Below are 26,976 nucleotides of genomic sequence, written 5' to 3'. Positions count from 1 at the left end.
TTTTTCTTGTTGACTCATTACCTATCTTTAATGATCCTCTTCTTTTTTAGCTCCATTTTTAAAATGGATATAGGCAATTATCCATATATTACACAAGTACCTGGAAAAATAATTAAGATGATCTTGAAATTCAGGAAATCGGTTTAGAAGAGAAGCAGGTGCTTAATGGAGGTGAAACCAGCTGTGCTTCTCGGGACTCTGCAAAAATACTTCAGGGGAAAAAACGTGTGAGGCCTCCACACAGCACTGGAAGGAAATTACAATAATTCAGACAAAATCTATCCTCTGAGTAGCAGAACTGGCTTCCGAGGGACAAAAACTGGAGAAAATAGAAACGTTTTTTTCAAGTGAAAATAATGTTTAAGAAAAGAGTGAGGTTGAGGAAAATCCTTCAGGTAGAGTGGTAGCATTAGCAATACAAGGCTCTCATCTCTGCTAATGTGCATCAACTCATGAAGGGCACTCATACTAGTCCTGTTTCAGCAATCCCCCTCATCCGACAAGGCTAGCCAGGCTGGTATGGGAGGGCCTTAGAATAAGCAGTAATGGGCAGGAGAATAAAAGTATGAGGGGGGGTTAATTGGGGGGGGTCATTCACCAAATTGTCTGTAAGTCATTGCACCCCGAGCAGAAATGTACTGGTAATTAATAAAGGAAGTGCAGAAAATTAGACAGAAAAAAAAGGCGGGGGAGGGATGCTCCTACACTCATGCTGGAAATACAGGGAAACAAGCAGGAAAAACAGGAGGCTCTCATGCATGAGGACCAGTAATGACAGAGGCATGGTGGGACACACGTGAGTGGAATGCAAATATCTAAAGGCAGGTTCTGTCTGCAGTAGGTAGGATGTGGAGGGGGGAAATGGAGGTGATGTGGTTACCGTGTATCAATAATACCATGTATCAATAATATAATAATCACTAATGTGAAGAGATGAGGAAGATGAAAGTGTCTGGGTTCAGATAAAGGATACAAAACCTGGCATTGATGATGAGGATAAATTATAAGCTATGTAACTAGAGAGCAGGGGCAGATGAACCTCTCCTGGAATTGTTTCCAAAAATGTCAAAGTTATGACTGCATCTAAAGCAGTGTTCTTAAGTGGACACTGACTGAAGACTTGCCAACTATTTAACCACAGACCACTATGAGCTCCTATACAGACCTGATGTCCCTCTTACAATAATGTTTTGTGTGTTGTAACACTATCTTTATCCTTCTGGCTTGTCTGATGTATGTTTAAAGTTAAAATTTCAATAAAAAGATTATCGAAGGTGTCAAAATTCCAATAAATGATCAGTAAGAGAGTTTAATTCCGGAGATTAGCTAATGGAAAAAAGGATACAATCCACATATTGTCAAAGAATATTTTTACTTGATGTCAGAGAGTTCCCTATTTCAAATGTGGAAGCAGCATTACAAGGTCTGGCACGAGGGCAGTGGGGAATTGAGGGTGGAGTGGTCACAAATTTAGTGAATTTGTGGTGCAAATGAATTCTAGAAAGTCACAATAGCAATGAAGTTCTTTTCCCTGCTACAGCAGATTGTATCCATACACCAGTTAGTTAACCTCACAACACTCCCATGAGCTGAGTGTTTTCCTCTTTTATAATTGGGGAAACAAAGGCACAGAGTGGTTGAGTGACTTGCATAAGGTTAGTCATTCAGTGTTAGTGGTTCTATTCTTGACAAATCCTGGCTTTCCCAGCCTCCTGCTCTTGCTATTCAGTGATACTACATTCTATTAGGACATTACCTCTCCGAAAGGATTGAAATGACATTTAGTGAGCAGTGTAAAATCAGCTGTGGTATGAAGTATAATGTGTAGAGAGAAAAAAAAGGTAAGAATTTATGCAGTATAAGAGATGAAAGGCCAACAAGACCAATAGAATTTAAAAATACAAGGAAGATTTCTTTTTAAAAAAGTGGTTGAAAAGAAGGTAGTAAAAGACCTGGAATACGAAAAAGGATGATCGTCTGTGGGAAGTGGGTAATTGTAGTGATTGGAGGAAATAGATATAAGGCATGCAAGAATAAAATAAGGGAAGCTAAAAAGAAATATTCCTGTCTAGGGCAGTCAAAGGAGAGAAGAAAGAGTTCTATAAATACACCGAGAGAGATACTAGGGGAAAATACAAAAAGCTATTAGTGACCAGGGGAACAGTTGAAAGAGAACTCCAAAATGCCTAATATTTTAAATAGCTATTTTTTGCTTAGCCTCCAATAAAAAAGGGAATGATATTGCAGAAATGGGAGAACTTGGGACCAGGAAGCAAGGGACTTATTTGAGACAAGAATGATGCTGGAATCAGGGCTTGCCCCCCGGGCGGGTACACACTTGTCCATGGAACAAATAATGGTCACTGGTTGCTTCAAACCTAGTTTCAGACAAAGAACAGGTGAATCCTTCAGTGGTTTAAAACAATGTCAGAGCAGCCTGGCGTGCAAGTGAAATGCTCAAAAATGTAAAATAAAAGCACATCCAAGCTTTTTATTAAAGCATGGAGCCTAATGCCTAGACCTGGCTATCAGTATGGGGCAAAGAAGGCTTCTCGGGCTGCCACTGAAGGAAATAAAAAAAAAAAATGTTGAAATTTAGCTCCTCATTGCTGATTGGGATACACACTCAGTCTGATCAGCTGTTAACTTGAGTAGATTCACTAGAAGCAAATGAAAAAACTGTAAGCAACCGGTAAAGAACATAGTGGAGGTACAAAAGGAACACACTTCACCCTTCCCTGTCAACCATTTGGGTCCCCTGGCTTTGGGATCTGCTTGGTCTGCAATAGTCCAAATCTCATTCTTCTTTCCCTGGCACTTTTGTGGAGTAGGGGTGGGGAGAGGAGGTAAAATTTAAGGGTGGGGGGGTTATTTCCTGGCTTGCTGGTGGAGAATTGTGCTGGTGCTATATTTGTTACATGGAATCAGTGCCCTTTCTAGCATTTGTATGAATCTAAATAGATTCAACATGTTTATGCCAAGACTTACATTTCCCTTTGTCTGTTCTGCACCTTTGTGCTACCTCTCATGTTGTTCGTAACACCATGAATGTGTCCCAGCCCGCCCTTGTGGTAAACTCTTGAAAAGCAACCTAGCCAGTGTAGTTGGAAAGCTTTACACCGAACATCTTCCTTTCCATGTTTACTCCAGTAAACCTCCTCTTTAGTGTATTGTATCATCCCCATGCTTACCAAAGCACTTCGGGGCATGGATTTTTTTTCTTTGATGTATATTCCATGTACAGTGTCACTCTCCATTGACATTGCATTGGGTTTGCAAGTCCTTTGTACTGGTTACTTGCATAATCTCCTGTCATTAATGTAATGTATCGTATCATCCCCACTTGACGACTAGATCTTGGGAGACGGAGAAGAGAAACAGCCTCAAACTACATGACTGCCTATTCCTGACTCATAAATAAGCAGTAATATAATATGGATGTGCTACATAAAAGCCTGTCACTATAGTGAAACATACTCTTAACAATACTACCATAGACGAAAAACACCTGCGATCCTCAGATTTCAATGGGTGCTTATACAAACATCAGTTCATGTAATTAGCATGACAAAACCTCTCCAAAGTAAATAAACATCATCCATGTTGTACAGCACCTAGCACCGGGGGGGTGCAGGTCCATGATTAGGGCTCCTAGGCGCTACAGTAGTACACACCATGTATCATAATAACTGTATAAATGAAGACACTGAAGTTACTATCAATAACTTGCCCAAGATCACTTGGGAAGTCTGTGGCAGAACTGGAAATAGATTCCAAATCTTTTAACTGATTCCAAATCTTTAAGTCCTGTGCCTTACCTATAAAACTGATGTACTAACTCTGGGAATATTCTTTTAAAGAGTGTTCCATCTACCACAGCCTCTAGATTTAATACAATGCTTGTATGTCTCTTCATATCATAATTGAACCAAAATTATTCAGTTGTATTTCTCTCCCGCCTTCCAGTTGATGATTCTCATCAATCCAACTTTCCATGGCCACCTTTCAGCAGGCAGGCATGGGAGAGGGGTATATGGTATGATCATGCTGTACACTCCGACTTTGGGCATTATTAATCATGCCTAGAAAGTGACTGAAATTGAGTGTACAAAGCAGTGCAAATTGAATTCACACCCAGCTTAGCAATGCAGGTCTGAATTTACGCAAACAGACCCAACCTCGTGTCACCCAGCTGTGCATACACATGCTCAGTGTGATTAAATATATGGAATCAGAATAACACAAAGACTTCTAAATGTTCAGTGGTGAGATGGGATCTCCTTCCTGAAAATGAGAAGAGTGAATTTGTGTGCAGGGGCTCTCAAAACTGCGGAGTTAATATGTCCTACTGAGTTCCAGCATGCGCCACTTTCAGCAGGTGGGAATAGAATAAGCTGGATTTAACTGAAATCCTTATCCTTACTCTGCCAGTGTAGTGTGTTCTGACATGTTTCTCATACATGTTGAAATAAAGACGTGTCAAATATTGATCCATATGTTGCCTCTCCTGTTTTTCCCCCTTCAGGCTTTGAATTGCTCTACCAGCCAGAGGTGGTCCGGCTCTACCTCTCGATCCTCACTGAAAGCCAGAACTTCAACACTTTGGAAGCTGCAGCAGGTGCTTTGCAGAATCTCAGTGCTGGAAACTGGACAGTGAGTCTAGCCTTTTCTTTTGCTTAATCCTAGTCAGAAATTGGTACATTGAAATTCCCTTTAAGCCCTCTAGGCCTGATGTCACTTGATAGCTGGCAAATTGCACTCTGTTACTTTTCTTTTGTGAATCTCTTTTGGAAGAGTTTTAGCTTTTGGTTTGAACAAAGTCTAAATTATTAGCTTTTAGAAAAGGTTTCAGTGTTACCCAAAAGTATTTTAAAAATAAAATAGACTTCCATGTATACTTCTGCTGAAATATTCATCAGAGACGTGATCCCGAAGGTTACCAAGCAAGGCTAGTCTAAAGTTAAAGAACAAACTCTGTCTCCTTCAGACAGACTAGAATCTCCCCTTTGTGGTATCTGGGTAGAGTTGTCAAGTGCCCAATGATTTTTGAATATCAGTGAGACTTAGGTGGTAAGTCACTTAGACATTTTTGAAAATTTCACCTTCTGTTTTCACCTGTAAACAGGGAGGCATGAACTCCAAAAAGCCAGACTGGCATCTTTCTAATGTCACTCAAGCAATGTTGGAGATAAGACAGACACTGACAAAGCAGAAGTAGAATTGCTTAATTCTGTTGATTCTCCAGTTGTTCTGACATTTCTCATCTTTCCTGTTGTCAGATAAGCTAGATGCCTGGAAGTTCTGTTTGGAATTTGCAAACAGTGTTTGTGAATATTGGCACCTTGCAAAATTGTCATGAGAATTTACTAGGCCAGGCACAAAATCTCCTCTCCCTCTTTACCATGCTGATTGATGGTAACAGATAAAAACTGATGCTATTTTACTTGCCTGTGGGGAATAAACAACAATTCACTTGCCCCAAGCAAATAGAATTTTGTATGGCTGGAGTGTTGTCATTGCGGTTAAAGGGAATGCAAATCTTAAAATGAGCAAGTGTTACTTTTTAGACCACTTATCTGCTGCTGCTTTCATTTGTGGGTTTCTTCAGCAGTGCTTGTTTTTAGAGCTGGGTAACCATATTTACCCCAGGGTTGGGTATTGTCCTGATTCATCAGATAACACTGGGAGTCGCATCTCAAAATTGCCACCAAAGCCTTCCCGTAAACCCCCCGTCCCTCTACAGTGATCAGTCCACTCTTAGCAAAGAATACTGGAATGTCTCCGGACATGACAAAGTGAGGTCATCCACAGCAACTACAAGTCTGCGAAGAGTAAGGTGGTTTTCCCCACTCTAATTTGAACAGGGAGACGCTTTTTAAAATAAGTATTTACAAACATGCATGAAACAATAGAAACAAGTAATTTTTTTAAAAGACAACAGGAGCTGTACATGTCTTGCTCTTCCCTCTAAGTGACCTCTTTTCTGATGGAGAGGAATACATTTTCCATTGAGGCGTATATAGTAGCCTATACTCTTCCTCTGCTGCTCTTAAATTTTATAGAAAAGATGATATTTCTTCCCCAGCCCCCCGCCAGCTATAAGATGAAATACTATCCTACCTCCTTTTCGTGCTTGGTGCACAATGGACTTGGATGGTGGGATAAGTCACAGATATGTTGCCATGCAGAGAATAAGGAAGAACTGTTTGCATAAGGGAAAATTCTTCAATTTCATGCTGGAAAAAATCAGACCCCAACACTGAAAGAAATGCAGGAAAATGTGTCTCTAAATTCACAATATTGTGTGTTGCTTTTCTTCCTGCGTGCTCACAGTGGTCCACGTACATCCGTGCAACAGTACGAAAGGAGAGAGGCTTACCAGTCCTCGTTGAGCTTCTCCAGTCTGACTCTGACAAGGTTGTGAGAGCTGTGTCAATTGCCCTGAGGAATCTCTCTATGGATCGTCGCAATAAGGATCTCATAGGTACCTTCTGAGCTTCTCTTACAGGAATGTGACCCCATAAACACATGGGCACTGTAAAATTGTTTAGGCTTTTGTCAAGTATTGAAGCTGAGGTTTATTCTGCATACAAATTCCATTTGCGTTATATAGGAGTCTTGTGCACGCCCCAAGTGAAGAATTGCCATTTGAAAATTAAGCTTCAGCCCATCCAGTTACCATACATGCACATAGTGTGATTTAATGGAAATGAATCTTTACTTTGCAGTAGATCTCAAAATAATTTGCAAAAATATAATGGCTTTTTGATTTGATATGATTCCCCCTCTGGCCCCCTTTGCTCTGTCAATGAACCCTGCCTCACCTCTCCCACTTCCAGCCTTTTACCTTCTCCTGTGCTATCCCCTGTATCGAGAAGCCTGGTACCCAAGTGCTCTCCATTCAGATCGTCCCCCTTAAAACTCAGCTTCTCTGCAATGCTCCCCAACTCTAATCCACATTAGCAAAAATGCACTCACTACTCATTAAATGGAAGTGGCAGAAGCTGAGCTCCAAATCAAAGGCTTTGTGTGGGTCTCCCAGTATATTTCCTGGGCAGTTTTCCCGATCTGTTTAAACTGTAACCTCACCAAGCAAGGAAATGTTTGCGCTGCATACAGAGCACAGATGCTGATGCTTAATCAATACAAATCTCCAATTCTACTTTAATACGCCTACGTTTCATAAAAACCACATCCAGTGTAGAGCTGTAGCTACCAAATGGTACAAACACACATCTGGGAGTAATGGGCCTAGGCACCGAGGCTTTACGTCAGTGCTGCCGAGCATGAAGGCCAAATGGACGTTCTTACCTTTCAGGGGAAGGTTAATATATGCACTGTTGCATACCTTGCCCCTGCAGACCTCTTACAAGGCTACACTGAGTAAGTGTTGTGTGCATGCATTAGCATTAATATGTTAGCCTAAGTTTATGAATGCTTGTTTGCCTCAGGCACAGCAAAGTGTGATGTATTGGCTGTGAAATTCTCAATAAATGTGTCAAACTTTTTTGCCTCTGATACCTGTAGTATTGATTATGCAGAATGAGTTTGCTTCAGATATCAGTTCTCAAACATCTTGAGAAAGTTAATGATAAATGCAGTATGAAATAGTCTTGAGATTCAAGGAAATTACATTAGAAAATCTTTAGACTTTGGGAACTTCCTTATATTTTAGCTTTCAGGACAGGAAGCTGTTTCTTGAAATGATTATCGGGTCTGGCTAATGGTAGCTCTTCCCCTTATCTAGGTAGTTATGCCATGGGTGAACTGGTAAGAAATTTGCCTAGCAGACAGCAGAGATCCGCTAAAAACCTGGAAGAGGATACAGTGGTTGCAGTCTTGAATACCATCCATGAAATCATTACTGACAGTTCAGAAAATGCAAGGTCCCTGATCCAGACACAGGGCATTCAGAAGCTGGTAGCTATCAGCAAGTCAAGGTATGTTTCTTACTATAATAGAAAACAAAGTAAAGAGGATACTGTACGAACCCCACTGTGATGCTTTGTGATGGTGCCCAGACATCTTGACCTTTCAGATGTGTAAGTGAAGCACTTAAAACATGCAATAAAAACAAATCCTACATCAGTGACTTTAATGGGTTCATAGAATATCAGGGTTGGAAGGGACCTCAGGAGGTCATCTAGTCCAACCCCCTGCTCAAAGCAGGACCAATCCCCAATTTTTGCCCCAGATCCCTAAGTGGCCCCCTCAAGGATTGAACTCACAAACCCGGGTTTAGCAGGCCAATGCTCAAACCACTGAGCTATCCCTCCCCTCCCACCTGGGTCAGGTTGGGTTGGGTTGGGTGATAAAATCAGTAAGATAAAAAGTTCTGTCATTTCAGGGTACAATCTCTCTTTGTTTTATTTATGCCTTAGCATTATGCATGCATTTATCAGACCTCATTTGCAGTGAAGCTGAGACCTGTGTTTGCAAAGCAGGAGACCTTTATCCTGTGACATTCCATTCCTGAAATGCCAATGATGCAACTTTATTTCTGTTAAAAGAAATGGTTAATGATCTGCAGTGATCAGGATCAAGCTGTATCCTGATTGGAGAAGGGCTTCCTTCTGTACTTCAACCAATTAGAAATGAGCTCATTCATAAGTGCCTTTTCAACAAACTGTTGAGAGGCTGGCTGGAGATTTCTTTAGCCTTTGCCTTTTCATCAGTAAGGCCTTGTCTACATAGTGCTTTAGTCCACATCAGAGGGGTATAAATTTGAGTTTGTGCTAGTGTGTCACTCACTAACTGGCCCATGTGGACTCCGCTGGCATGCACTAAAAGTGCCCTACTGTGTGTTATTGTTGTCACAGTCGGGAATTTTGTGTGCAGCAGCACAGTCCCCGCAGCCCAGTTAGTGCGCAACCTGCTAATGCAAACTAAAATTTGCACCCCTCAGTGCAGACAAAAGCACCATGTAGACAAGCCCTAAGTAAGAGTCAGCCAGAAATCGAGCCACATGGGGCTCTGTATAGCAGACTGATACTGACTTGGCAAGGACTGAAAGAAAAATGCTTTTCAGGTGAGAATTAGTTTTGTTTGTTCTTTGATCCTCATTACCCTGTGGGGTGTGTTTCAAACCACTGGTTGATTTCAGCTAAATTCAGTTTTTTATATACACTCGGACCAAAATTTTGAAAAGTGGCCTCTGGATTCCCAACTTTAGACGTTAAGTTCTTGTTTTCCAGAAGTGATTGAGTATTGATTTCTTTGGGAGTTTTGGGTGCTCAGCACTTCTGCTTTGATCTATATAAATGCCTGTTGAAATCCACTAGGCAAAAGGACAATGTTATCCAACTGGCCTCTGTACCTGCACACTATGCATATGAAAATCAGACATCTGCATATTTAACTATCTCTTGCTTGTGCAGATGTCTCTTGTCTGAGCAACTGTATGTTTACACATGCAGGTAGATGGACCCACATTAATAAAGCCACTATAGAATTTGGCCCAAAGAACGTATTTTTAGAGCTGTCACATATTGCATTGCTTCTTGGGAAATAACAGACCTGCTAGGAAATTATGGGTTTTAGCATAAATGAGTTTGCATTCCTAATGTTTGAGGCTCTAATTTTGTCTCACAAATTAGCCAGTCCCCCAGGGAAACAAAGGCAGCATCTCATGTTCTTCAGATGGTCTGGAGCTACAAAGAACTACGAAGTGTCCTACAGAAGGATGGATGGAACAAATCCCATTTCCAGGTAAAGATGCAGAGTCCTAGTCCAGATCGGTGGTCACAGAAAGCCCCATGAAGGTGTTTTATCCTTCACTCCATGTTGAGGCCCTACTCCCACTAATGACAATGGCAGGTAGACCAAGAACTCTAAGTTGGTGTTTTCCAGTGATACCATAATTTTACTATAATTGTTTTATCATAAATACAGTTACTGGGTGCATATCTAGAAGATCTGTGGCATGTGCCTTCCACATTTTAGGGGTTATTCCACTTTAGATGTACCAAGTCTAATCCCTACAAATATACATAGCATCAAGGAAAGACTTGGCCCATTTTTGTATGTTGCTGCTCCCTTGGGACATAGTCCATGTAGCATGCTGGGCATCTGACTGTTCTTTATGTGAAGCTGCTGCTACTTTCTTTATCTGAAAAGTAACTGGCTTTCACCATGGCCTGTAAAGAAGCTACTGGCTTGCCCAACCAGGTGATGAGAGAAGGAGGAATCGTCAGCAAAACTGCAGTGAAATGAAAAGTATCCAGAATCACAAATTAGATTCCAGGCGAAGATCAATTTATCAAGAGGGGGTGGAGTGTCAACAGGTTTCCATACATTTTGTTCAAGTTATAACTTTTTTAGAAAATTGGTTTTATTTCTTACTCTGTTTGCAGCAGCTTCTCAGAACATAAGAACGGCTACACTGGGTCAGATCAATGGTCCATCTAGCCCAGTATCCTGTCTTCTGACAGTGGCCAATGCCAGGTGCTTCAAAGGGAATGAACAGAACAGGGCAATTATCAAGTGATTCATCCCCTGTCGTCCAGTCCCAGCATCTGGAAGTCAGATCCCTAGGGACACCCAGAGCTCGGGGTTGCATCCCTGACTGTCTTGGCTAGTAGCTATTGATGTAGCTATCCTCCATGAATGTATCTAATTATTTTTTTGAACCCAGTTATGGTTTTGGTCTTCACAACATCTCCTGGCAATGAGTTCCACAGGTTGACTATGCGTTATGTGAAGTAGTACCTCCTTTTGTTTGTATTTAAACCTGCTGTCTGTTCATTTCATTTCATTGGTTGACCCCTGGTTCTTGTGTTATGTGAAGGGGTAAATAACACTTCCTTAGTCACTTTCTCCACACCAGTCATGATTTTATAGACCTGTATCATATCCCCCCTTAGTCATTTCTTTTCAAAGCTGAATAGTCCTTCTTGTTAATTTCTCCTCATATGGAAGCTGTTTCATACCTTTCATCATTTTTGTTGCCCTTCTCTGTACCTTTTCCAGTTCTATTACGTCTCTTTTGAGATGGGATGATCAGAACTATGCACAGTATTCAAGGTGTGGGCATACCATTTATTTATGTAGTAGCATTATATTTTCTGTCATCTTAGCTATCCCTTTCCTAACGGTTCCTAGCATTGTTAACTTTTTTGACTGCCGTTGTACATTGAGTGGATGTTTTCAGAGAACTATCTACAATGACTATAAGATCTTTCTTGAGTGGTAACAACTAATGTAGACCCCCTTCCTTTTGTATGTGTTGTTGGGATTATGTTTTCCAACGTGCATTACTTTGCATTTGTCAACAATGAATTTCATCTGCCATTTTGTTTCCTAGTCACCCAGTGTTGTGAGATCCCTTTGTAACTCTTCGCAGTCTGCTTTGGACTTAACTACCTTGAGTATCCTTACTCTTCCATTTTGTCTTCTAGTCTGTCTCTGCAGCACCAAAGGGATCCAAAGGTACATCTGGCAAGTCTGGCTATGACGACAGTACTCTGCCACTGGTGGATAAAAGCCAAGGTCAGTTCTGCTCATTGGTGTGGGCCATAATGATTTTCCTTTTGCTATTTGCCATGTCTGTTAAGTGAATTTCTCAAATTGGATAAATATCAGTTATTACTTTTTTTATGGTGCCTTTTATCCAAAGATCGCGAAGCAATTGACATTACAGACTATATAGACAATGATCACTTCCACTGCATGAAATGTATGATACCCAGTTCAGGATGAAAAGTTCAGTTGAAGCCTATAGGGAGTATTTTAGATAGGCATGAAATAACTACCCAGCAGGAATTTAGCCAAGGAGCAGGCTAACTATTGTGGTAAGTCGATGGTACTTTTACTAACCACAAGTCATCAGATCTTGGTGTTATATCTCATGCAAAGGGCATCAGCTCCAGCAATGCCCTGGGACGTTTGTTCAGTGCTGATTTATTTGACGTACCCTCTGTTGAATCACCAGCCCTGTTTCCTGTGTCACTTAGCTTTGCAGTGGAGGTATTCTATCCAAGTTCGGACCCAGACCCAACTGTGCTTAGTTTGTCAGATTTGACAATAATCGCACCAATGGTTCCAGGGCTCCAGGCCATGTTGATTTCCTTAGTCTTTTAATTTTGATCATGATGGAAATAGAAACCAATGTTAAAATTACCCTCTTGAGGCCTTTGATCGCCTACTGATTGCTCTTCTCTCTGGGCAAAGAAGGGAACTTCATTCCATCTTGGAGGGGTACAGAGATAAATTCTAGAAAGTATAGGTGGTTCAGAGGGGCACGGAGTTGGTGGCATCCTTTGGATAGAGGAATGTATGTGATTCAGAGCCATGGCATGAGGGATGTCAGTTGAGTGTGCTCTTTGGGGGCCTAACTCAGAACCTTTCTTCGTGAATTATCAGAACCTTAATGTTGTTTCATTATAGCCTCTTGTGTCCTCATTATAGCATCTTGAGTGCAATAAATCATTGTCTCCTCTACTGCCTCCAGCCCTGTGATTAATCCCAGTCTGCTCTGTTTTCATGTCAGGAAGCATGGTACAACTAGTTTCAATGCTTCTGTTTTGTAGATAATGAGAAGGCTGGAAGTCGTGATATGATTCCTCTGGATGAACTTGGTCCAGGTAAATGCAGTCCCAGCTCAACCCCCTGTCTATTTCAATAGAGCACACTGTCACTCACGAGAAAGTTCAGCGCTTTTTCTGGGAGGTATTCTTTCATGTGGATAAAGCTGACATTTAAAAACAGAACTTTTCCTTCCAAAAGATCAGTTGTCTGTTTTTTTTTAAAATGTGTATACTGCATATATACTGGTATCCCCACTACTTTTTAACCAGATCATGTAAATATACTGAGAGCTTCCTGCATTTTAATCTCTTTGCTTTGAAGTGGTTGCATCCTGGAGTGAGAGATTCAAAAGCCATCAGATTTCAACTATTGCTTTTTTAAAAAAATGGGACACTACTTTTGTGAGCTTTAAATCTACTTAAATATCATATTCTGTCTGAAAATGTTTTTCCTGCTGTTCTTACAGGTTAGCACAAAAAATGACCCTACTTGAAAGAGGCTAGGGGAAAGAAGTACTTTATTGTTCAGTCTGTAATTATTGTCACTGTTTTCCTGAATTCAGTGAGAGAGTTAGTCAGCCCTGCTGCATATGTGGATCTTTCACACAAGAGAGGAAAGAGAAACATTTTTAAAAAATAGGAATACATGATTGTAAAAATCTGCCATGAGTGATAAGAATGGTGCCGGGGTTTTCTGTATGCAAAGTAGAGCTTAACAGAAGGTGAACATGATCGAGCCAACAACTTTAAACTGTTCCTCATTGGCTCAATGGGAGTTCTGCCTGGGTGAAGATAGAACATAATCTGAGCACGGAATTACAGAACTGGCTCTGCATGTGCGTGTGCGTGAAAACTGGGACGAAGAAATAACCCTCCATTCTTCCTTCCATATATGAAATGCAGGCTGTGAGAAAGTAATGACTTCTCCTCGTCTTCTCAGTTCCCCCAGTCCACCAAGGGCATCTCTCGAAAGCCAGGCAGAATGGCTTAATTTTCCCAATACAAGTTATGGGAATGGCTCCCTTTCACCAGAGTTCTCTGGAGTCTCTTTTGGGTTTGAGGCTTGCATGGCAGTGAAGAACAAGATGCTGCAGGCCATAGCACAATCCATGCAATCCGTCTCAATAACACTGGCATTACTGTGTGGTGTGCAGTCAATTGACACAGTGGGCATCAGCTGCCTTGCTCGTAGCAACCAGTACTGGACGGAGGGAGGAGATTTTACCAATACTTGGAAAAACCTCCACCCTGCGGCTGGTGCACCTAATATGGCAAATGCAACTTGCCCACCAGGATCTGCAGTGAGAAAAGATTTCCCCAAAGCCCCATGAAATACATAGCCATTCTGCATAAGTAGATGAAGCAGTAAGGACCAAGGATAGATAAACTCTGAAGAGCTGGGTGGTCTGGAGACTGTTGTTCAGATGTAGAATAGCAGCAGGAGGAGGAACTCCTACTTCTAAAGACAGGTTTCAGAGTAGCAGCCGTGTTAGTCTGTATCCATAAAAAGAAAAGGAGGACTTGTGGCACCTTAGAGACTAACAAATTTATTAGAGCATGCTCGGGGGTCGCATAACTAGTTTGCATTCCAGAGTCTCATTCGTTATCGGAATTAACCAGACAAATCGCTCCACCAACTAAGAACGGCCATGTCCACAAACGAGACTCTAGCATGCTAACTAGTTATGCAACCCCCGAGCATGCTCTAATAAATTTGTTAGTCTCTAAGGTGCCACAAGTACTACTTCTAAAGAGAAAAGCAAAGCTGTGTCCGTGCAAGACATTCTCTTTCAAAATGCTGCTAAACTCTGTGGCATGGATGTGAGAACAACTTACTCAGGGGCTCAGGCCCTGATGGAGATGAAGGATAATTAAAAGCCTGAGCTGCTGCTTTGTCAGCAACAATTGGGAGGAAAAAAAAAAGCAGGGATTAAGCCCTGTTTCTTCCGACCTTCCTCTGGTATGGGAAAAGTCAGGGGTTTCCCTGTTAATAGCCACTTCGGAGGCACGTGGTTCTCAGGATGAAGGCTGCAATGCTGCATGGGAGGCAGTGCTGTATAAGGGGACAGGGCTGTGAGTCAGGAGATAGCGGTTCTGCTATTGACTCTGCCATTGACTTGCTGTGACTGGTTTGTGCCTCAGTTTCCCAATCTATAAAATAGGGATGAGTCCATATTTCTGTGAAGTGCTTTGAGATTTGAAAGGCACCGCAATCTGGGACAGACCAACTGTTTCCTTTTAGTACAACAGCATAAACACACACAGTGTTGCTGTGGATTTGCCTCTGTTTTTCCAGCTGCAAATATTTGTATTTAAATGTCTGCGTATCTGCAAGTTGGATAGTTTGATATCTCACGATCGCCATGTTTGCAGGTGCAGATGTGAATCAGTTTGAGCCACTGCTGGAAAATCAAATACAGCATTTCCAAAAAGTCAGGATAACATAAAGATGCTACCTTCCATGACCTCAGCTGACAGCATCCCCCTGGCATGAATAAACTGTCTATATGTAGTTTGCATAAGGGAAGACTGAAATAATTGTCCTCACAATGAAAGACAGTAACTTAAAAGAAGATCTCACAATGGGATTGTTAGGATATAGATATTCAGGCCTGTCTGTAAAGGCCTATACTCTAATTTAGGTGTATTTTTATCACTTAGCTAGTTATAGAGGTATAAAAGAGAGAATCAAAATCACTGTCTGCTGGTGTAAGGGCCTTCTCTTACTGTGACAGTCTGAGGCCCTGTTCTTAGGTGAAGATCTCTGGCTAAGCAGCAGAGGCAGCCGTAAGCTGGGAAGCGAACGGTCAGATCCTCACATTCCAAACTAGTCACATTGAAATAAGGTGCTATGGGGCTGTTAGGAATACAATCCTGTCCTGATAATGCCTATCGCCTCCAGAGAAAGGGAAGTGCCTAGAAAATGTAAAAGGAAACTTAGTTTGATAGCATCCTGTCTGGCAAGAACTCACTTATCAATAGACACAGCTGGGAAACCCTTATGTCTTTATAGATGTAGTTGTGAAATCCTCATTTCTGTATTGTTCTATCATTGTAGTCCCCATTTCCCTATTGTTTGTCTGTATAATCTTTGTCTGGTTCTGTGATTGTTTCTGTCTGCTGTATAATTAATTTTGCTGGGTGTAAACTAATTAAGGTGGTGGGATATAATTGGTTAAATAATCATGTTACAATATGTTAGGATTGGTTAGTTAAATTTCAGTAAAATGATTGGTTAAGGTATAGCTAAGCAGAACTCAAGTTTTACTATATAGTCTGCAGTCAATCAGGAAGTAAGGGGGGGGAATGGGAACAGGCAATGGGGGTGGGGAAATTGGAATCATGTTTTGCTAAGTGGGGGAGAATGGGAACAGGGACACAGGTAAGGCTCTGTGGTGTCAGAGCTGGGAAGGGGGACACTAAGGAAGAAAACTGGAATCATGCTTGCTGGAAGTTCACCCCAATAAACATCGAATTGTTTGCACCTTTGGACTTCGGGTATTGTTGCTCTCTGTTCATGAGAGAAGGACCAGGGAAGTAGGAGGGTGAAGGAATAAGCCCCCTAACAGGGATAGCTATGTACTAACTAGTTCAACAGTCAGGGGAATAGGATCAGAAGTTCTGTGCCCACAAGACTGTAGTTCAGTATTCAGAGAAAACTATTAATCTAATCAATGTTTAATTTGTTCCACAGGTTAATACTGATGTGGCTTTAGTAGGTGAAATACAAACTTATTTTAGGTAGGCAGTTTGACAGAATCTCTCACCTAGGAGAGTCCACTCAAATCTGTTCACCACCTCTAGAAAACAAGGTTCCAAGATTTCTGTCAAATTCTCTAGATCCCTTTTCTTGGAAACTTTTAAATCAACTGTAGCTGGTCACTGGGATTTCTCTGTATCTCATCACCAATACCTTTAAAGGCCAACTCACAGGGAATGCACTAACTCTAGGTAATTGATTGGCTCCACTAAACTCCAAGAAAATGGATAATATTAATATTTGACTTTCCGTTCCTCAGGCTCCTCCAGCCAAAGTCCAAATGGCTTATACCTTCCTAAAACACACTCCAGATTGCTTCTTAATTCCATATAGACTAAATTAAATTTGATTTTAGAATTAATCTTGCAACACGGAAGGAACTGAGTTTAATTCCACCACAGAGCCATTGCCCTCAGGGCACCGAGATATTACTGTACTGGCACAGCCTCCTTCAGGATAGTTCTCATTTTAATAAATCTAACCACAAACTTCCAATCTCAGTTGCTATCTTGATGTATTCCCAACTCAGCATGTAGTTTTTAGCTCCAAACAATCCGTTAGAACTGACATGTGTGACACCATTAACAAGCAAAAAGAAAAGGAGTACTTGTGGCACCTGAGAGACTAACCAATTTATTTGAGCGTAAGCTTTCGTGAGCTACAGCTCACTTCTGTAGCTCATGAAAGCTTATGCTCAAATAAATTGGTTAGTCTCTAAGGTGCCACAAGTACTCCTTTTCTTTTTGCGAATACAGACTAACACGGCTCCTACTCTGAAACCTACCATTAACAAGGGGTCAGCATTCAGCTGAACAACAATACACGCTACAAAATGCCTTTTAGCTCAGATGTAAACCCAAAGACTTTGACCATTTTTTATCACTTTGGTTAAGGTTAGGATTCTGAAGGCTGGTGTATTGATTAAACACTAGTTTTTTGCCTACCTAAAATATCCATTTTTTTCCATTTGTATATGGTGATATTCTTTACCTCCTCTCCTAAACTGTTGTGAAATGTTAAACACTAGACATTTATCATCTCCGTGGCAGTTGCATTTCAGTGGTGGGTGAACAGTTCTCTTTGTAGTTTACCTGTTTATAAAGTGCTTCGGGATCGTTCTTGATGAAAGGTGCTACACAATGTCAGTGATCTGTTACTTGTAAGTAAATATGATTAAATACATTTTCAAATGTAAAGGGCTGCTTCTGAGTTGACCATCGAGTTTGGGAAAGTCGATTTTTGAACGCCATTGTGCTATCATTTAAATGTATAGCATGTACCCATGACTTTTACTGTGAATTGTAACGTTTTTAGATCTGTGTGTGTGTGTGTTTGTGTGTGTGTAATTTGAAACTGAATGACTTATTGTACACTCCCCGGGAGTGTTGGCTAGGTGGATGGTTGGGATTTTTTGGTCTAACTGGCACAAGCAGGGATGCTAGGTATCTTAACTGTCAGCAGAGAACTGAAAGTAAAGAAGAAAAGTTGTATAGCAGTGGTTCTCAAGGTTTAAGTTACGCACCACATATCTCAAATATACTTGATACACGGCCTTAGTCATTATAATCAGCATAGTTATGGATTATCTTTTTATACGATATTGATCTTAATTAAACATGTGGACCATCTCAAATGCCTGGGCATTCTGCAAGGCTTGTGCATATGTTGATTTACTGAGCCAAGTATAAAGACAAACATCTTTTTATAAACTAACTGGATTGCAGCCTGCGTAGCCTATTTTGAGAACTGCTGCCCCATAGACTGTTTACCAGGAGTCACTCCATTTACAAAGTTTTTGTGTTACAGCTTAAAATTGCTTACTTTTTAGTTTCACCGGTAGCCCTCAAAAACGACATCTAGAGTGACTGACTGACTGATTTTAGAAGGCCTATTGAATGCAAGCAATAAACCAAGACATGAGGCATTCTGACATTTTATGTAAAATCTTTTTGGAGAGTACAGTTTGACAGGAAGTAGAACCTGTAATGATCCTTTAATTACATGGAGAGATACAAAGCTTATTAAGAACCACAAATTTGACTGTCACTTAGCCCAGATTAGAAAGCTGTCAGGGCAGGCACGAGAATATGTTTGTCCCTGATAATGCGGGAAACTTGATGCACTAGAGAAATAAAGTAGTATTTGTAACCTCTGACCATGAATCCAAGTAGTTTCTGAAATACTTACAGCATTTCTTCATAAAGCCCTTCCACCCCCTTCTTTCCTGTTTACTCATGTATTCACATTGCTTTTCAACTGTCAGGGAGAAAAATCACCCACAGGTGCCATTTCAAACTGAGAGGCAGGTCCAGCACAGCAGGATTTGCATCGAGATCTCACAAAACTCGACAGGCTGCTTTTCTTATCATTCCAAAGGGGATGTCTCCAAACTATTGTCGTGTCCTGCTTGTAGTCAAGTTCAGAAGGAGTGGGAATGTGTTGCATGCCACTCCGAGAAGGAACCCAGCCAATTATTCAGGTTGTTAAGTGCAGAACACAAGATTTCAGCTGGATTTGGAGCTCATTAGCCACAGGGTGTGAAGTAACAGCTTGCTGCTTTCCATGGACAGACTACCACTACACTGCAGCCGGCCAGAATGGAAACTGTGCTGCTTGTTAATGAGATACCAGCATTTGACACGGAGGTGGTGGTATAAAAGGAGTTCTCTTTAAAAAGAAAGGTGGTTAAAAAATAAAATTGCTGAGCATCAGCCCACGAGGAAGGCACATGCCTATGTCTTTGGTTTAATGCTTTGTGTCTGTCTCTCTTTCTCTCTTTAGTTCTTTGACAATGCAAAACAGCCAAATCTACCATGGTTTTGCTGCCTGATTGTCATGTCATTCCTTCACAGATGGCTATTCCACCATCGATCACCGGGACAAAGAGCGCAAATACAAGACCAACGACACTATAGGGGACGCATCGGAGAAAGAACCTTTAAAAGTAAGCTTCCAGCTATTCCAAAGGCTACTTAATGCCATTACAGAATGGGACATCCAGTGTCAGGCAGCAAGGAACATGTGTCGCAAGTACACAGCAGGGGCTTGTAAATGGTTATCTATAAAGGCACCATTTTGTAAGTGATCACTAGTTAGCCTTAAATGGAAGCAAATTCTGCTTTCTAATAAGGGAGCAACTGCTGGAGATGGTTTTATAAGCTGATATGTGCTCAAGTTCCTGTAGGTAAATAACAGTTTTACAAAAGAATGTGTTTGCTTTATCACTTTCAGCTCCTCCATCTAGGTACATTCCCCAGCCCTAAAGTGTATAGCTCTGCAGGAGACTTTGTTCTGAGAATAGTCACATCAAGCAGTTACTTCCCACCATGGAAACCATAAAGGAGTGTAGCTGAAAGCCTGTGTGTCTTTGTAAAGCAGTGTGGTATATACAGCTCCCGGCCCTTGCTCAGACTCTCCCGCACATGGACTCTGTATATGGGTCGGTCTCTCTCACTCTCTTACACAGAGCCTTCTTTAAAATGGATTTCCAACTTTCTTCTTCCACGCAGTTTCCTAACTGAAAAGTCAGACTTGAATCTTCCACTTCCATTGTGGGCTGTTGAGTTTAGCAATACAGGCTGCATGCAAGTAATTGACTCTATGCAATTTTTCTTACATTCATGCACAATTTTAGCTAAGTTTTTATAAGCAGTTGCTTTATGCTTCCAGCAGTGCAGTGGCATATGGGACTCCTCCCTACCTTGCAAAAACCCACGCACACACTCCTGTGTGTCAGCAGTGGGAAAAACCAGACAATGAAACAAGAGTTTGTGACAGAAATCATTGCTGCCCGCCTTGGTGCTGGTGTTGGGAACCTCAGTGCTAGGGAGCCCTGAGCATCTGTGGTGAAATCTCCTCAGTGTTTTGTGGGAACTCCAGAAGATCCAGATGCTTCAGGTTAAATGGCCAAGCGGTTGAAAAGGAAAGACTTTTCAATTAGTGCAAAACACTGAGCAAAGGCATGCAGAAATAAGATAGAGAAAAATCTTTCCACAGAATGAGCCAGTTGTACACCTGCCTGGCGATGGTCTGTCTATATTAACATGTGGACATAAACACTCACCATCCAGATTGAGCATAGCTACCCCTCCTCTTTGTTAAACGTAGAGGCCAGCCGCAGTCCACACTTCAATTGTTCAGACACAAATAGTTTTTTCCTCTTTCGTTCAAAGGCTATTTAAAACCTTTGCCTTGTCAGAAGCCTCTCATCTAGCAACCTCATTAATATAAGCCATTGTCTTGTGATATCCTTCCAGTGCCAAACCCTGCAAGCTTACTGTTATTAGCTGGCCTGAATGAGTAGAAGTCTCATGTCATGTGGCTGCAGTGTGACTGAAACACTGACCTCTTTACCCCCTGGGTTAGCCCAGCCTCCGATCTTACTTTAATATGACCTTCCATTATCCAGTACTGTAAGTGGTTGAAGATTATGGCTGTGCATAGATTAGGCGACCTCAGCGACCCTTAAAGCTGTACTGCAAGGGAACAGCCACTGTTGTTTAAAACTAGCTGCCCTATTTAGTCCATGTACAATCCATTCCCTAAGCCTGCACCCATTGTGCTATATATAATGGGATTTGATAGCAATCACCTTTTGGTGTGAACATGTAGAATGATAATTTCTTCTGTGCCTTACAGTCACTAGTAAAGATGGAAAGGAAACAAAATCTTTGGTTCCTCTCACCTTTGCCTTTGGAAGGGATCGGTGCTTCCTTCATTAGTTTGTCATTTCTGTCCTTTCCTGTTTTACTGTGTAGTAGCCCTGATCAAACTAGGAAATTTCTATCTTAAGTGCTTAAGAGCAATTCACTTCGTATTATTCATGGTTATGTTTCAGGGTAAATTTCCAAAGTGCTACACAAAGATTGAGCCACAAGGCTCTGAGATTGCCACTGATGGGAATCGGTGTCTAAATCCTAGTTACCCGCTTTGGAAATACCATTTGATTGACACAGATGTTATTCTGATATGGAAACAGATGGCCCAGCCTGAACCAGAGGTTAATGGTATAAGCTTTCCAATCCACCCGTCCACAGTCTTAGTGTACACTACAGGATGCTGAGGAGGAGGGTGAACTAGGGGAGATGGCTGCAAAGATTAGGATGCTGCTCTGCAGAAATGACAGAAAATGCTTCTTCCAGAGGAGAGGGGGATAGGTTGGGAGGAGAGAGGATGAGCAAGTGCTCTTTACTTTTACCATGTGACACACACAGGTAGCCAAATACAGCCCACAGAGCTGTGCAATGCATCCCAAGGCCACCTTCATTTTTCCTAAAGTTGAGGTGCAACCCACCGAGGCAAGTGGTGGTTCCATTGTGCAATGCTTTGGCTTGATCGGAGCAGGAGTTACTTGCATCAAGATGGAACATTGGGACCTGTCTCTTCCCCAGTCTGTGCTTCCTCCCTGTTAAAGATGGAGGACAGCCCAAATGCTGTCTGATTTATGCCACTGAGGTGCTGCCTGCAGGTTCCTGTCATGTTGTTGAAGCAGCCCTTAGTTGGGCAAAGTCTAGATCCCCCCTGCACTACCCCATCCAAGAGAAACGTGTGTGCTGATTTCTAGCTGGTGAACAATCCAGTAACCACAAAAAGAAAAGGAGTACTTGTGGCACCTTAGAGACTAACAAATTTATTAGAGCATAAGCTTTCGTGAGCTACAGCTCACTTCATCGGATGCATTCTGAAGTGAGCTGAAGCTCACAAAAGCTTATGCTCAGATAAATGTGTTAGTCTCTAAGGTGCCACAAGTCCTCCTTTTCTTTTTGCAGATACAGACTAACACGGCTGCTACTCTGAATCCAGTAACTGTGGCTCAGAGGCTGTACGAGTGGCTAGGATTTGTGAATAATAATTGCAATGAAGTGAAGTGCTGCCACGAATGCTTTTGTCAGTGCCTGTGGAATAGCTCATGCCTTTGCCAATTTTGTTTCTTTCTCTCTCTCCACTAATTCACCCCCTTGCAATCCTTTGAGCTGACTGATTTGTTTGTGTTTGATTAATCCGCTCTGTTTTGCCTTTAACTCCTCACCCTGTTTGCTGCAGAATGACACAAATAGGAAAAACATTAACAGGAGTAACAGGGCTTCGGTGAATCTGGTGGATGCCCGTGACATTAAACCCCAGCCTGTTGACTCCTGGGTCTAATTTGCATGCATGGTAGGTCCTTTTAATGGTAATTGGTGCTAGTGATTACCGTGTCTGATTGTGCATGTTCTGTATCACTGCAGAATCTCTCCGAGGCTAACAGCTAACTGGTTCCTTTTAGGCAAATGAAAATGCATTGGAAAAGGGAGGTTTATATTGCACACTGTATCTTTTAATTAAACACAATAAACCACTGCTGTTTGATTAAAAAATAACCTGTCAAATAACCAGACAGTGAATTAATATTCTGACCGATGGGCTGTCAGAGGAAATGTAAAGGATCTCTGCTATTAGGACATGGGAATTAAATTGAATATAGTTTTCCTGACTGACCTCAAATGTTTACAGCCATTCCACCTCCCCCCCCCGCACACCCCGGACTCATTACCAGGTTTAGCCTGAGCCCTCAGGAAAAGTACATCCTGGCTATTCATGGATCTCCCCTGAGGCTCCCAAGAATTCTATGGTCCTGTCCTCAGAGGGAAAGCTGGTGATCACGCACACAATTAAATTTCAAGGGGGGAGAACATCGGTCATTTAAACATGGAGCCACAAGTCCCACCTCCTGCTCCTTCTTCTCCGCAGTTCAAGGCTTTTTTTGGACCCCTTCTTGTTCTCTACCTTCCCTATGTGCCAAGCTCCTTAAAACTGTGCCAGCTTTTACCACTCCTGCTGCCACTAATCTGCCTCCTGCTGCTCAGTCTGTTATCCATGTTACACCTCCTGGCAGCCCGTCAGACGCCGCATTGTGTATAGTACAGACTGTGTGGCTGGCTGTGGACTAAAAGAATATCTTTCGTAACCATGAGGATTGCACTACACAGGTTCTCCTTACCAGTGTCCGATAGTCCCTGAAGGCCCGATTTCCAGAGATGGTGAGCACCCACTACTCCCATTGCTCAGCACTGCAGAAAATCGGTCCTTTTCTCTACATGGAAATCACATTAATCAGTGAGAAGGAAACTCAAGTCATGAGGCGAGTGCAGTACAATAGGAGGGATCAGAATTCATGACTCATTCTTGTTTCCTTGATAGGAAGGGCTGGAACCCTCTGGCCACTGCAGCCTATAACAGACCCGTATAAGGCCTTTCTCAGCTAGGTGGACAATTCTCCCAGACCTGAAGAAGAGCTCCATGTAGCTCAACAGCTTGTCTCTCTCACCATCAGAAGTTGGTGCAATAAAAGAGATTCCCTCACCCACGTTGTCTCCCTGGTTCTCCAAGTACATACTCAGTCTTTGACTACTAACCATCCCTCTTCTGGTCTTAAATTGCGGCCACTGTCTATCCTGTGCCTGTGTTGGAGACAAATGGGTCTGTGGGCTTCAGTCCTTGGGGCTGTCAGTCTGGCACCTTTCACTGGCTTTTTGTTGACTTGTAGAAGAAGCATTTCTTTAAATAATTAAAATTTCTGATTGGCTGCTTTGCTGACCCCCTCGGGGTGCTGGTTTCAAAGAGCAATTCCTCCATCTCCTGAGAAAACCTAGAAGACATGCTCTGTCTTCACACAAATTCCTGATGGTAACAGACGAAATAAAGCATTGGAGACCCGGGGTGGGGCGAGGGTGTAGGATGTGAATTCGCAGGGCTTTGGAGACCTCTGGGAGAATGTTTTTAAAAATCACACCTGAAGCTGGCAGAGTAACTTTGCAACACAAGCAGCCCCAGTGATGCTGCACTTCTCTGCTCTTTGCATTCTCCTGGCAACTCTTGGCAAGTAACTTTAAACCTGAAACCGTCCAAGGTCTCAAATTTAGATTCACTTTGTTACTTTTCTAAGACCTTAAAATGATGGGGAAGGAAAAGCTCTTGAAACGTGTGTTGGGGCATTAAATGCATGTGAAGGTGAGCAGTGGTAGCACCAGCAGACACTTTGCCACTGCAGCGCTACACCTCATTCTTTATCTGCAGCGCTCGTACTGTTCCAGTCCTGAGTCGTGCTGGATGAGAGAACACCGACTGGGCCAAACTGTGTGGTGATTTAATGATGCAGACCCATAGGGGACTGCGATATAACCAGCAGATTTCTGCTTGCTTGACTGAAGATTTTGAGTCCTGCTCTCTAAAAGTGAAAAGCCAGAGCACAAAAGCCACTGGACTTCCTGGTGCCCCCTTAGGACAGTGCTTTCAGGTGCATTAGGAATCAGGGGACTGTGATTTAAGAGAAATTCTCATTGAAAGCAAGTGGAAGTCTCTCCAGAGTAAGGGGAGCAAGGTCAGACACAATTCATGGGGTTCTCGCATCTGATTCCCCTGGGCACTGCCCTGAAAATTCGGCCCATCCAGCTACTACACATGTGAAACCCTGGGGGCCCTGCTGTTGCCATAGATTATTTATTATTTGTATTATGGTAGTACTCCAACCAAGATCAGAGCCCCATGGTGCTAGGTGCAGTGGGAAGTAGTGGTCCCTGCTCCAGAAGATTGAGATTTAAAGCTTTGACAGGACATAGTAGTCCCACATTTGTGCAGCGATCCTTGAGAGTGGAGAAGGCATCGAGGGTGGGTGAGGGTACCTTTTTAAACTTATGGTGGCTTTTTGGTTTTGTTGTTGTTGTTTTGGGGATTTTTTTTTCTAATTTCTGCCCTTAAAGGAACTATGATATTGGGGGTGGGCGAGGGGGGTGGATTAGGGTGACCAGATGGCAAGTGTGAAAAATCAGGGCAGGGGGTGGGGGTGGGGGTGATAGGTGCCTATTGTAAGAAAAAGCTCCAAATATCGGGACTGTCCCTATAAAATGGGGACATCTGGTCACCCTTGGGTGGACGCTTGCGGTTGTCCTGCTACCTGAGCTCACACTGTATGTGCTGGAGATCATCAAAGGTGCATTATTTCATATATTAATCAGCTGTGGCTTTATTTTCCAGGGCTAGAGTTCAACTGCTTTTTTTTTTTTTTTTTTTTATACTGAGGGGAAAAAACAAATTTGAACCAACACAGAGGATCTCATTAATCACCACTGCCATTCAAATTCGGAGGGCGCTGCATCAGTGAACAGTCTGCAGATTCTAGGAGGGTGTGGGGAGAAAACAGACAACTGCCATCAGCCAACCCCGGAGCACCATGCCTTAAAGCAAGACAATTTGCTTTTTAAAACTCAATTACATTCCCACCAGACACAGCCACCTCCCTTTGTCCCCCTCCCCCAAAAGAAGAAAGAATCCAAGCTTACATCTAACTGGTGACTCTTAAATGAGGATGGTGCCAAGGATGAGAAGAGACGGTCACGTGGCGGGAAAGAGGACAGCTTTGCAAGTGAAAGAGGAACTGCAGAATATTTGAAATATATCTTAGGTATAGTCATGAGGAAACTAGCACTTTTCATTTGTTTTTGTTTTTTTGGGTTTTGTTTTGAACTGTGAATTTAATTTTTAAAAGATTTTTATATTAGGGAGTTTGGTTTTTTTGGTTTTGAGCTTTTATTATTTTTTTTCACAAGAAATGCAGGAACGTTGAGTGGGTTTGTTGGATTTTAAAGAAAGGAGAAAAAAACTATTTCGGCTGGTTGAATGAACTGGAATGTAGACAACGAAGTTGATGCAAGCTGTATAATCTGCTATTAGAGGAAGCGATATCACACTGTGCTATATTATCATTATAATCTGGTGTAAAATACTTCTGCCTTTTGACTTCTGTAATGGTTCTATTTTTACTTCCACATATGTAAACAGTTTGTTGAAGGTTTCACTGTCCCAATTCAGAAATCTGTGCTGAGAAATGGAGTTGGCTGCCTTTTTATTTTTGTTGCTCATGATGATTGCAGTAAAGGAGTTGCTTTTTTTCCCCCCCAAGTGTTGATGTTGGGTTGATGGTTATTTAATCTTTAACATAATTTTATTTCCCATAGCTGTTAACACATCGGGGAAGAATGGAAACTTCCTCATTAGGGAGTTCCCATTAGAACACACTGTAATCTGACACCCCTTACATTTTTGATGATAGACTCGGTTGCTATTGGATCCATGCGTGTTTTCGGCTGTCGAGCCTGATGAAAAGTAGCTGATATATTTCTTAAAGAAATCATCATCCTGGTTTTGTTGTGTTGCTTTTTGTTTTTAGGTTGCACACTTAAGTAAGGGTAAAATTCAGCCTCTTGCTGAGGGTCTACTCAAAGCCACCTGGTAGGCCATAGGCAGACTCTCTGCACAAGGTTGAATTTTTGCCCCCCCCCCCCCCCCCCCCCGGTCACATTTTACACACATGCTATCTGGTGATGCTATGTATTAAATGCAAATCATTGATTTCCTTTGGGTTTTGATCCAATGAGGGAGAAGGATGAAAACAAGAATCAAATCTCTCTCCTAGCATTGGATGGATGCCTTTTACTTATTTTGTTTAGTTACCATTGTCATTTGGTTGCCATGTTTACACCTACAAGTTCTTAAATACAGTGTGACTGGAAAGCACATCTTTGAATCAAGCAAACTTAATTTTAGGTTTTCAGTGCCTGCCATTTCCTTTGTAATTTAAAAATGAAGAAGAAAAAACCCACAACAAAAAACGAAATATTACTGTAATAGTAAACGTCTAATTTTTTGTACAAAATT

The 26,976-nt window shown here is 41.9% G+C and overlaps 1 protein-coding gene across 18 annotated transcripts in view; it reads left to right on the top strand.

Annotated features, from left to right (window-relative positions):
• ARVCF (ARVCF delta catenin family member) overlaps positions 1-26,571 on the top strand; it is a 431,820-nt gene extending 405,249 nt beyond the window's left edge. For 9 of the 18 annotated variants that reach the window (XM_074972919.1, XM_074972923.1, XM_074972922.1 and 6 more), the window contains 9 exons: positions 4,526-4,653; positions 6,334-6,484; positions 7,748-7,940; positions 9,597-9,708; positions 11,397-11,487; positions 12,528-12,581; positions 19,137-19,228; positions 22,327-22,440; positions 25,297-26,570. In XM_074972919.1, the coding sequence (XP_074829020.1) occupies positions 4,526-4,653; positions 6,334-6,484; positions 7,748-7,940; positions 9,597-9,708; positions 11,397-11,487; positions 12,528-12,581; positions 19,137-19,228; positions 22,327-22,428 (923 nt within the window). In that variant the 3' untranslated portion in view covers positions 22,429-22,440; positions 25,297-26,570. Of the gene's footprint in view, positions 1-4,525; positions 4,654-6,333; positions 6,485-7,747; positions 7,941-9,596; positions 9,709-11,396; positions 11,488-12,527; positions 12,582-19,136; positions 19,229-22,326; positions 22,441-25,296 lie in introns of all 18 variants that reach the window. The other 9 variants (XM_074972913.1, XM_074972912.1, XM_074972915.1 and 6 more) reach the window with 2 other exon arrangements.
• Positions 26,572-26,976: the final 405 nt, after the last annotated feature.

This window comes from Natator depressus, chromosome 15 (genome assembly GCF_965152275.1).
Source record: "Natator depressus isolate rNatDep1 chromosome 15, rNatDep2.hap1, whole genome shotgun sequence".
In the NCBI taxonomy this organism is placed as follows: domain Eukaryota; kingdom Metazoa; phylum Chordata; order Testudines; family Cheloniidae; genus Natator; species Natator depressus.
The sequence above is the reverse complement of the archived record's forward strand: the minus strand, read 5'-3'. Positions and strand labels throughout refer to the sequence as shown.